Source organism: Chrysemys picta, chromosome 15, assembly GCF_011386835.1.
Source record: "Chrysemys picta bellii isolate R12L10 chromosome 15, ASM1138683v2, whole genome shotgun sequence".
Lineage (NCBI taxonomy): Eukaryota > Metazoa > Chordata > Testudines > Emydidae > Chrysemys > Chrysemys picta.
Window position 1 is genome coordinate 8,905,707 of NC_088805.1, and position 12,872 is coordinate 8,918,578.

Sequence of the window (12,872 nt, forward strand, 5' to 3'; positions counted from 1 at the left end):
TGCTACTGTAAGAGCACTTGTGTAGCCGCGTTATGCCGATGGGAGAGCGCTCTCCCATCAACATAATCAAACCAGCTCAACAAGGGGTGGTAGCTATGTTGGCGGGAGACGCTGTCCCGCTGACATAGCACTGTGCACACAGGCACTTATGCTGGCAAAATTTATGTTGCTCGGTGTGTGGTATTTTTTTTTTTTTCACACCCCGGAGATACAAAAGATTTGCTGACATAAGTGCTAGTGTAGACATGTCCAGTGCCTTAACCACAAGACCATCCTTCCTCTCATTTATCAGTAGTAGTAGTATTTATGTTTCTTAATTATATAGCAGGAAAAGTGTGTCATGCACTTTATAAACAAGGAGAAGCCAAGTCCTCTGCCCTGAAGAGCTTTCAATCTAATGAAAAATTTTATTCTAAAAGAAACTCCTCTGCAAAAAATTAGGGAGGATGTCAAAATTGATGAGAAAGGGGATTGTCTTTTATTTGTAAAACACTATCTGCATCTAAAGAAACTTTTTAGAGCTTCTGTTGCAGTCCTACTGTGATTCCATATTAAACACTAAAATGCACCATTCCTTTATTTTTTCCATTCCAGTTTGATACTGCTCTTTGACCAGTAGTAAGGGAGCTGGTGTGTGGGATAGTCCTCTTACATTCTTTCTGCTGACTGTTCCATTCTGCATACAGCATCCATTACTCTCTTCCTCCACACCCCCAGTTTTATGGTTAATGCCTTAGAACACACCCTATAAAGTCAGGTTCTGTGCCACTCTCAGTTTTGTGGCCTTAATGCATCTATTAGGTATGGCCGGTGTAATCTGAGAGGCCTGTTTGGTTTTTCTGTATTCTTAAATGGAGTAAAACTAGAGATTGTCACGTGATTCAGCAAGAGAGCTTTCCGTGAGAAGGCAGCACTGCCTGGATTCTAAAGGCAGGACTTAATTGTATGAACAAATCAATTAGCCTTCAGGGACTTTACTTGGGCAACTTTGATGCATGGATGAGGCATTGGAAAGCTTGTGCCTACAAAAAGCATTAGTTTTGAGTGTCAGTCCTTTGTGTGTATAAAAATACTGCTGTTGATTAAAAATTTCTGTACATGGCCTTTGCAGTGAAAGCAGGACTTAAGGACAAAAGAGGGTTGATTCATAAGCTACAATACAGGTTTTGCCATTTATAGTGTGATATAATGAGCACTGATTCATTTGTTTTTTTTTCCCCCTCTGTGCTCATCTCCCTTTACGCCCCTTCTAGAAAGTTAATGTATGTTGTTGCCATATTTCTATAACTACAATGGGGATCACTTTAATAGATTTATTTCTAGATTGTTTGAAAGTCGTAATGGACCTGATTCTGTATTGAACAGTGGTGTAAATTAGGAATAACTCCATTGAAATCAGTGGAATTATGCCAGCATAAAACCAGAGAAAGTGAGAAGAGAATCAGACTCAGTATCTAAGTTGTCTTAGTGATGTTGCCATGCAGTGGACTTAAACAGAATGAGTCCCATTGCTGTGGGGTTTGGTTATAAGGCTCTTTTTGTTTCCTCTCTCCTACTCCCATCTCTCTTTCCCCAAATCTTTTCAAATATTTTTGGAATGAATAACATCCTGCTCTTCCAGATATACATCGGGAGATGTGAGGTTGTGGGACACCCGCACCTGGGACTACACGGCCCCCATCCTGGAACCAGTGCATGGCTCTGCTGATCCTGGACCCCAGCCACATGTCTCCTTTGTGAGGATAAACAGCTCTCTGGCTGTAGCGGCTTATGAGGACGGTAAGTAACCACAACTCTCCTCCCTATTTTTTTTTTTTTAACAAAAGCTTTACAAAAATGAAGCAGCTGTGCTCAGCTTTTTGTGTGTCTATAATCCTCTGTATACACACACGCTTGCACACACGCTTGCTTTTATGTGAAAAAGTTGGCCAATAACCATAAATGCATTAGGAGGCATTGGAACATAGCACCCATTAAAACTGATGTGTAATTCCTACTGGAACTGCTGCACAGGGTTTGAGTGCCAGGCGGAGATCCAGCCAAGCCGTCTTAAGCAAATAAATTGTTTGCTGTAAAATATTCTTCCTGCAGCCTTGTTTTTCTTAGAGCACCCTGAGACATGTTTATGGGAATATGGCTAAACTTTCAGTGCCTGGTTAATCAGAATTCTGCATCTTCACTCTTAATTCCCTGGATAGAATATACATAGGGTATATGTAAAGAACATTTCCTTTACTGATACCGTCATTTTCACTGATGTTGAGTTACAATATGGCTAAGAAGGAAAGTTTCTTTTTGTAAGCAATACCAGTTGCTTATTTTATCAGGTACACTTACTTGTAAAATAAAAAAAAAATTGCCTAATAGTGTGTGTAATGGGAATATATAATCTTAGCAATCTATTCCTGTTTAGGATGTATCAGATGTGTGTGAGTGATATGGAGTTGAGGCAAAGAGTGACTAGACCAAAGACACATGGTGGCAGGTCATGAAAAAAGAAGGCTTGGATAAGGTGGATTCAAGTAATTGGGATTCTGCAGTAGGAGTATTCCAAGCAAAGCTAACCACCGTTGTATCCTCCATTCTCCATGTAACTTGTGACGTGATTTGACATCAAAAAGACCTATTCCTCTCATCTTGTCAGAACCAAAACCTGTTAAAGTTACAGAGCTCTGTGGTATTAGTGCTGATTTTGATGCACTGTAATGTCACCAGCTGGCAGATGGGAACAAAAACGAAGTATGACAGCCAAATCAAATCTATATATTTATTTTTAATTTTTTTTAAGAACAAACAAGCAAAACCTCTGATAGAAACAAAGTATTTTGATTATAGTATTTGTTGCAGTGTGAACTCTGTCATTGTTTGTTGTCACCAGAAACTGTTAATGGAATATTTCCTCACAGCAGCCATTCTGTTGTGATTAACATCTATAAATTGAGCTTGGTCATTTAAGTCACTGGATATTATAGAATAAGGTGGTTCGATCTCTGGCTTTCTATCTAGTTCGTGCAAGCAGTGAAGAGAGCAGAGTTCTCTGGTTTTATATTAGTTTGTGTTTTAGTCTTTCCAGTGACTAAAAGTCTAATTATCTGTTTGTCTCATGGTCGTTGTGTTGAACTGAGTGTTACAATGAGAGAATAAGTAACTGTCATGAGTAAACCTGTATGTCTTAACTCTGCTGGGCATATTGCTTAATGGATTTTGTGACAGGTCAGTGATTATTCTGATTTGAGAGCCTCAGTCAAAATAGCTTAGTTTCCATATGCACTAGCATCTTTTATTATTTTGCAGTTGTTTACTAACATGAATGACATTTACAGTTTAGTGGAGAGAATGATTTTTTTATCTAAATGATAAAAACTTCCTGAATTAGTGTGTGCCTTTTGTTGTTCTTTTCCAGCTTTTTCTTCCTTTCGTTTTGTACGTTTGACTAATATAGAGAAAACAAACACCAGAGTGTTGGAGGAGGTGTTGTCAGGCAAAGAATCGATGGCTAGCAGACTCCTTGAGATAACATCAGTTTCTCCCAGTTCAACAGAGCTCAAGCAGTGATGTGCCTGACATCTGATTGCATGGAAGAACTAACAGGCAGATTCTGCTCATTCAACATCTGCTGATAGCACTATGTATTAGTGACCTGGGGGGAGGAATAGCTCAGTGGTTTGAGCATTGGCCTGCTAAACCAAGGGTTGTGAGTTCAATCCTTGAGGGGGCCACTTAGGGATCTGGGGCAAAATCAGCACTTGGTCCTGCTAGTGAAGGCAGGGGGCTGGACTCCGTGACCTTTCAAGGTCCCGTCCAGTTCTATGAGATGGGTATATCTCCATATATATATTTTTTTTATTACAGTTCAGCAGTTGCTAATAGTTCCTAAGGCATAAGAAATATAGCAAGCAAAGGGTTCATCTTGTATGGAGGCTGTCAGTAATTTGTGCCTGCATGCTATGGTATACTCTGGCTGTGACTGCACTGAAGAAAAGTTGAATTGAGAGTCCTGGTGACTGCACCCCTGGGGTATTCAATGGGAGTCAACCACAGAGGAACCAGATGCAAGGAAAGGTAGATGGAAAAACTGTACTGGGAGAAAATGTAAGTTCTATCCTCCACTGTCTGTGCCCAGTAGGCACACTATATGTACACCTGGGGCAATGAGATTTGGCAACTTGATCCACAGTTGTGGTTTTTGAATTCCAACCCACTGGCCTCGTATTTCTTCTTCCTTGTTTCCTATTGTCAGCATTGGCAGTCCTCCAATTTGATTTTACCGCTAATTGTGTTGCACGTTACCGTACTGAAATGAATCAAATCAAAATGCTTTTCCTGGAGCATTAGATAAAGCAGGCGAGGGTTCTGGGTAATGAGCAGATGCTGCTAATGCAGGGACAGTAGCGGCTTTGCCAGGACTCCATCTGCTCCATGCTTGCCTGACTTTGGCCGTAAGCCACAGCTTTTGGGGAACTGAAGTCTACTTAAACTGCCCCCTTTCCCCCAGATTCTCTTAGTTTGACTTGGAAACTTTCTATGGTGTAAAATGAGAACATCTTTTTTGTACCACCTGTAAGACATAAGCTGTCGTGTTTGTCTATGGGTATAGAAGGGAAATAATGTTGCCCCCATTTATGTTAATATTTTGAAACCTGATCAGCAGTAGCTAATAGTACTTGTCATAGGTTGGTATAGAACAAACGAAAGTGACTTCTGCAGTGACCAGAATGCACTTGCTTATACGCATGCTCTGTTATTAGGAATTGAGGCAGTGCTGCTTTTGAACTGAAAACCTGATATCTCAGTAGGCAAGAGGGTGAGTGAGAGGCTCCCCGAGCCATTCCCTCCTCCACCAAGCACCCTGTCTTTATAATCTCAGAAATGGAGTGTTCTGGTGAACAGGTCTATGTGTAGCATACTTCTAAGTTCCAAAACATGCCACAAAATAGTTAAGACACCAAATAGTGTAGCTTGCAGACGCTTTAAGGAAGAAGGGTGCCTGGGTAAATGTTGCTGTGAATTTACTGTACCTCTTCATTGGTAAAAGGTATGTAAATTGAACTTTGATTTTACACTTTACAAATAAGACACACGTTTTGATGATTTGAAATTAACTGAAATGTCAAGTTTTCTCTGCTGAACATCTGAAGCTAGTTGGCCAAGGTCACTTCTATTTTGCAGTTGCCAAGTAAAGGGGTAAGTATAATTATAACCATTTTACAAATGGGAAAAAGGCGATAAGGAATAGTTTATTGACTCCAACGAGTCACAGAGCTGGGAACGGAATCCAAGTTTTCTTACTTCTAGTTCTATGCCTTGTTCACTGAGCCGTGATGAGAATCTTAACTTTCCAATTGTATTCAATGTTAATTTCTAGCCCTAGTAGTCTGAATGATATCTGATCTTGCTGTTTATCATTTCAGACTATGAGTGTTTTTTGGCAAAAGTCTAGGATTCAAGATAACAAGTTTGAGACTTCAGGCCAGTTCTATTTTTTTAAAAAAACCCATGTTTCATTAATGGTTTATTTCCCTATAATTTCAGGCAATATCATACTTGTAGATAGTATAGCTAGTATTCCAGATAATAACATGAGTTTTCAATTTGTATTTTTTCCTGATTTCCCCTATTGAAAATAAAATACAGTGTTTAAAAATGAGAAGTTTTACATTAAATTAACATGGATCAGGATAGGAAAGGTGGGAGTTGGGCTCCCAAACAGAATAGATGAGATTTAACAGGAACAATTGCATTTAAAACCTCTCCCGCCAGCATCCCCCAAAAAAACACCCTGTAAATCACATTGGCTCCGGCAGTCCCACATGGCTGCGTTGCTTTGAAGCTGAAGTGAGAGAATAAGATCCCCACCACCACAATGTCCAGGTTCCCTGTTCTAAAATGGAATCATATGGATGATTTTCTTGCTTTGATCCTTGCAGATAATGTACATTTAGACTGGCCTATGTCTCGGTCTACAAGGTTACCAGCAACCACTAGCTGTGCAGTATTGTCTTAATGAGGAAGAGCTGATTAAGTGAACCCCCAGCGTGGGTCATCAAGCAGTATTTCAACCCGGTATCATCCGATTTAATCACAGTCCATTTCCACTTAAACGAATGCGTTAACTATTAGCTGGTAGCAGTAGTAGGCAGTTATCCTCTATTTTGATTAGCTACTAACAAGGAGATGCAACACGCACTGGTTTGGGCTTAGTTTACACTACAAAGTTTTGCTGGCATAGCTATATCCGCTACGACTGTGAAAAAAATCACAGTCTCTAGCCAACATAGCTATGCCAGCAAAGCCCCTTGTGAAGATAAAACTGTGCCAACAACAGAGCGCTTTTGTAAGCTTCGCTAATGTCATTTGGGAGGTGGTGTAGCTATGTCGGCAGAGCTTCTATCAGCTTATGCTGCATCTCCACTAGGGGGCTCTGCCGGCATAGACAAGCCCACACTGGCAGATAGTTGCAATGTAACACTTAAAAATGTAGATAATCATTTTGCATGTCTGCTTATGCAGGCCTACCATGTCATGAAATTAGAGCATTGATATGAAAACAGTTCAGATTAATATGGTGGTAAAGCATCGTACTTGGCACCGGAGACAAATATATGTGAAACTAAATATAAAACTAGTTGCGTGGGAAGCTTCCATTGCTAATGGGGAGCATCTCACTCAAATTCTTACTCAGGGAAAAACCTATGTAGTTGTCTGCTTCTAAATAAGCATGTAAAGGCCTCAGTCTGAATCAGGGCTGCATCGTGTGAGGCCCTGTATAAACACAGAGTAAAAGACAGTCTGTGTCCCAAATAGCTTACAGTCTGAGGCATAATGCAGCAAGTGGATGTTAATACTAAGTGATCATCGGGAAGTGCAAGTGCAGTGATTGTAATATCATAAATCAACAGCTACGCTATCTTGCTCTTAACTGACTACTCGCACTTAGACAACCCAACTGAACATCTGTCTCCTTAAGCCAAAAAGGAAAGGAAGTATGCAGTAGTTTCTCAGTCAGTCTGAGAATACTGACCTGTCACAGCTCCACTGGAGCAGAGTTAAGGTTGTGGTGTGACTCTGGCTTCCTGTGGAAGTGCTTTTCTTACTCACAATTTTGTGTATTTCTAACATTTGATGGATTTTTATTTTTTAAACTGTAATGTTCTTGGAAGTTAATATGTGCTCAAACACTGCTATGTGCGTGCAACCTTAACTTCACCTTAGCAAAGCTTTTTGTGTGGGAATGAAATATTGGCCACCGCTGGAGGCAGGAAGACAGACTGGGTAGATCAATGATCTCATCCAACCTGGCAAATCCTATGCTTTAATATTTTTTTTTTAAATATTTCTTTACAATGTGTGTTATCTCAACAGAGATAATTTCAACTATAAAAATGGCTTTTCCCCATTTTGTCCTATCAAATACAATGTGAGTGAATAAAGCAAAGGCTGACTTGCCCATTAATTAATAAATTTTCTGGTGCTTTGGAGTGGAAGGACCTGCGCTCCCATTTCTTTGCTTCATAGCAACGCCTGTTTAGAGCTTGTATAATCCATACCTGTTGGTGCCCCTGAGGGAAGTGTTTCCTAACTGTTCCCTGTAACCAAGCAAGCCCTATACATGTTTCTCAGACATCACACACACAGATGTGTGCACATGATATTCAGTTCACTCATAATGAAAGAAAATACTAGTCAGCTCTTACTCCCTATATTATTCTGCATTCATCCTCCAAACTGCTGCCTCTGTCATCTTCTGTTCTTGGCTTGACAGTTTAAAACAAACCTGGAATCCCGTATCTTCACAAAACCTTCATTCTCTGATCTTACCAATGATGTCTGCATATCCCCTTGTGCTGGAACTGGTATTCTGTGCATTTTATTTTTCTGACTTGAAATGTAAGTGTCTTGGGGCAGGGACTTTGTCTTTTAAATATTTGGTAAAATGCTATGTACATTGATGATTAGTTACATGAGATTGTTTTTATACTATGTATGTTTAATTGCAGCTCATAATCCGAGCTCCTTTTCTGGTTTTAATGGATACAATGTGCCATACACATTTTAATGAAATGGTTTTTGCTTCTCAAACTCTGAGACAAAACACTGAATCCCAGGCTTCTGTGTGGTGGGCTTACTTCACGCTGTCTTGCAGAAACCCCCAAGTTTAAGGCAAAACATTTCTTTTATGAAGAGAGAAGCAATTCACTCTCTGTTTCTGTTTTATACTCTTCTCTGACCAGTATTTCAGTGCTCTTGTTTGTAGAGTGCTAAAAGTGGAGTAGGTTTTCAGCAGAAAAATATGAACACAGGGCCCTGCCTAGATAAATTTACAAATGAAACAGATTAGATCTAATTAAAGGTCTAATTTGGATACTCAGAAATATGTACCTCTTCCTTTCTTGAAAACTTAATTAAGCACAATATTGGTGTACTCAGTAGCTGATCTAAAGTGCCTGAGATCAGACTTCAGCTCAGTTGTGCCAGTTTGGAGATGTGGACCTGCTGTTCACTATAGAGTGAGGTAACCAAAAATCACAAAAGCCTGAAGTGTCTATGATGCACAAGCTACAGTCCCCAAAGCAAACAATAGTCTACACCATCCATTTAAACCTGTTAACTTGTTTTAAGCATGGATGTGCATGTGGCATGTGCTAACGTTCTATTCTTCAAAACCAGTTCAGCAGTTATTTACCTTTCAAGCAATTAACATAATTACCATTAGGCTAAGAAGTAATTTTGGAAAGTTCTGCTCTGAGCCCTTACGACTCCACCGGGACAGTTTTAGTTGGGACTTATTTTTTTAATGGAAGCCTAATTGCAGTTTTGGCTTTGGGCACACAAACAGAGGCTGCTAACTATTTAGGCAAATAGCAGATTAATTTAAATATGCATCCCTAATAAAACAAAAATGGTCTCCATTATGGTTCTCATTCCCATGACGAGGAATATAAATATTCTCCGGGAGTGCCATTAGACAGAGGCCTTAAGGATTGTCTGCATTCTTTTATAGTGATAGCACTTTCAAGATACCAAATAATCTTTACAAAAGCGAACATAAATCAATTTAAACTCATTTAGATACCATTTCCACTATGAGCAGTTTCATTACCACACTCTCGCTTTGCCTCCTTTGGGACACAGGAGAGGCGTTTGCAAACTGGCATGGGTACCTGTCCACAGCTGCTTGTCAGAGCTTTTATGTCTCCTTTTGAAGTAGTAGCCACCATTAATCATTTCATCATTAATGGCCATGCTCAAGTAGAGGAAAGGGGCTTCTCCAGCTCTGATCCTGTCTGTCAGGCTGAAGAATTGCTGCTCCGTTTCAATGCAGGGGTAGCTTGGGAGTGAGCTCTAACTCACTTTGTGTGTTCAGCCCTGCTGATCTGTAGTTCACTAATAACTCCAGTTTACTTTTGTAAATTGAAATCAAAGCGCTTGACTTTATGTACTTTACTTTTTAAGTGGAATTCTTTTGATTTATGCCACAAGCCAGTGCAATTGCCAACCTGTTACCCACTGATCTGTACCACTGAAAGGAGCAATATTCCTTTTCCCTAGCCTGGGATACTGTGCTCTTTAGCTTTCAAAAAATGATAATCTTCTCTGCATTTCCCTCATTCTCTGAAACATCAAGATTTGGAATTTACGTGTTGGTTGCAAGCTATATGTAACTGCCCTGCTAGGATCAGACCCTCGATTCCACTTTTCGAAGGGCACTGAAATCTCCCATCCTGTCCCTTTTGTGCACAGTCCAAAACTATGCAAAGACACTTTGCGTGAGAGAATGTGAGGGGGAGGTCATTTGAAGCATTTAACCTGGCTTCTCCTGGATAGTTCCTCGCCATTAAGTGAGGGTAAGTGTACAGTAGATAAGTCTTATATTTGCAACTCTTTTTTGGAACTCCTTGTGTTCTTGTGAATGGTTTGTTCCATCCCTGGTGCATTGAGAGGAGCAGGGTTAAAGCACATACCAATGTTCTCTAAAAGTCACAATGTAAGACTTGATCAGGGAAAGAACAGTTATTACCCACACAAGAGCCCACTCTGCACTACTTTGCAGTGTGCTGGAGCTCTAGTGGCCGTAGAGAGTGAGTCCTGAAGGTCCTCCAGAACCTGCTTCCTGTGTACCAACCCATTTCACTAATACACAGACACTGCCATCCTCAAGCTACTTTTGTTTATGAAATAGGGTAACACAGAATCATTTGTTTTGCCTTTTATATGCAGGGACTGTTAACGTTTGGAGTCTCATGATAGGGCGTGAACCTATCCATCATTACCAGCACAATCAAAGGATACAGGCTTTGGCCCTTGGCTTGGAGGGTGCAGCCATAGCAACTGCATCTGGCTTCCAGGTCAAGGTGGAAAGCCCTGATGACAGGGGATACTGGCAAACTACTGCACAGTTTGAAATCCAGAAATTGGTGAGTATTTTCCGGCTGGTCAGTTTGGTTCCAGGTGTTCCAGATCTCCTAATTCTTCCTGGCCAAGCGGGATCTTACAGTGACCTTAAAAGGATGTTGCATGAACTATGTGAGAGCATTAGCAGCTAGCTGGTATTGCAGTGAGTTAATGCAGGTCTTTCATCCCTGAAGAGCTAGGATGAAATCCTGGCCTAAACCACAAGTGAAAATGAAGCTGAGCCCATATGGTGTGGGAGGTTTTGTTGTTTTTTAATTATTTTTTGTCAACATTAAACTAAGTTGGCTCATTTGTAGATCAAGGTTTTCTCACATAGAATTTCAGATCAACACTAGCTGATTAGTTCTTAGGCAGGATATCACAAGCTAGCTAATGCTGTCACTTGCGAAGCTGTAACTGGTTGCACAGCGTCTTTAGATTACACCTTCTGTCTATGGAGTTCTGAGGCTATTTTCTCTTTTTTTAAAAATCCAAAGTTTATTATGGGCCAAGTCTGTTAAATGGTGTGAGGGAGGAAGTGAGCGTATTAAAGTATAAATCTTCTGATTTCTGATCAGTACAAGAAAACTGACTGTACAACGAATGGCTGTAGAGCTCTGATTAAACAAACCCTAATACGACTTCCCCATCTTGTAAATGGAAACATCTGTAGAATACCTAAAAACAGAACAAAGAAGCCAACAATTTTGACACGTTTTCTAGTAAAATATTAAAACATCAAAGAAAGAACTCCATTGGAACTGGGTCACCCTGTCATGTAGTTGTGAAGTGCTCCATCATGTTTATTTCTGTGGATATACAGAAAGATATCCATCTTCAGTATTCTTTCCCCTTCCTCTGTATGTAATACCAATTTCTGATATTTGAAAGAAACACTGAAGACGTTGTCAGTTGTCTCTAAGGTTGGATTAGAAACCACTGCATGCAATTATCTATTTCAGGGGTTCTCAACCCTTTCATACTGGAAATCCCAGCAACCCCTCTTCCATTTAGCAGTATAGGAAAAGCAGAGTGACCATGATCCCCCATACCTGAGCGTGACCCACAGGTTGAGAACCCCTCACCATTTTCACCAGCACATTACTTTAACCTAGCAACGTTTCTGTGGTCTTAGTGGTTAGGGAACTGAAAGTCAGGGCTCCATTCCTGGCTCTTCCATTGACTTACTGTGACCTTGTGCAGGTCACCTGATGTAACCTCGTGTTGCGTCAATTTCCCCATCTGTAAAATGACTCTGTTAATATGTGGTGATAGTTCTTGAGGTGCCCAGGACTGAGAGTCACCTCCTTACCCCCTTGCCTCCAGCAGGAAAGAGACTCGCTTGTGCTTACCTGGGTAACTCCCTGACACCTCCAGTCTGTTAGCCACCCAAACAATCTCCGCTGGGCTCTGCTAGCCCTGACTTCGCCTTGCAGGGTAATAGTAGGTGCAACACAGTTCCCGAGGCCGTTTGAAGCGTTCCCCTGCAGTATCCAGCCCCTTATCCACTGAACACTGACAGAAATACCAGGTCAGCTGTCCCCAGAGGAACTGTGTACTTATCAGCCTTTTTGGTTCAATTCAGGATCAGCTCCTGTGTAACATCACAGTACTGAGATAGATTTATAGTGAAACCAATCGTAAGTTTATTATCAAAGGATAAGATTTAAGAGATGGTGAGTAAGGATAACGGAAGCGGAAAGGTAACACACAAAACAAAATCATAACACTGATCTTAGAGACTAAACTTAACTTTAACAGGCTAATCATCTGTCTAAAGAAACTTCTCTCACCCTAAATGTCTTTTGCAACATTTCAGCTGAGCTTGGTTAAGAGCCTGTTTTCATGAATGTAAAAGTGCTGTCCATTTAATTCCCCAGGTGCAGGAAAAAAGGTATCTTTTTGCCTTTCTCTTATGTTCCCCAAAGTTCTTTGTCTGACCCCAGAGACAAGGCAATCCCCTGTGGTTCAGTCTTCAGTCTTGTCTCCCAGTTGATTTCCCATCCCCCTCTTGTCTTCACATGTAAATGGGGCTTCCATTGTAGTAGCTTACAATGGTTAATTTACATTTTGATAGATACATGTTTTACCTACTGTCTAGAAGAAACCTGTTTTTCTCTTTGGTTGATGACCGACTTTAAAACCTTTCAGTGTCATCCATCCATACATCTCAAATGATTATGAGGATCAGTATGACATAAGCTTTTATTAGAGACCTCACTTGACATCATTTATGGATAAATACTGTGAAAGTGGTGTACTAGGTGAAGTGAGTTTTTCAGACCCGGTAGAAGTTGCAATTATACAACAGTGAACCCGTTGCCTGTTGGCTTTTGTGTCACATGTGTACCTATTTCCTAGGCCTGTTATGAGATTTAATGAATAATTCTTCTTCTTTAATAAACGCGCACATCCTGAGAGTCTTAGATGAAAGGTGTTATGTGTAATAGTATTCTGTTGTAGGCGTCAAACCTCCAAAA

At 40.5% G+C, this 12,872-nt stretch overlaps 1 protein-coding gene across 3 annotated transcripts in view; it reads left to right on the forward strand.

Annotated features, from left to right (window-relative positions):
- The window catches only part of FBXW8 (F-box and WD repeat domain containing 8), a 61,727-nt gene that overhangs the window by 26,261 nt on the left and 22,594 nt on the right, over nt 1-12,872 (forward strand). For all 3 annotated transcript variants that reach the window (XR_010592845.1, XM_042843192.2, XM_005303259.4), the window contains exons 5-6: nt 1,622-1,779; nt 10,219-10,415. Coding sequence is in view for 2 of the 3 variants with exons in the window: in XM_042843192.2 (XP_042699126.2) it covers nt 1,622-1,779; nt 10,219-10,415 (355 nt within the window). In the remaining variant the exon portion in view is untranslated. The remainder of the gene's footprint in view (nt 1-1,621; nt 1,780-10,218; nt 10,416-12,872) is intronic.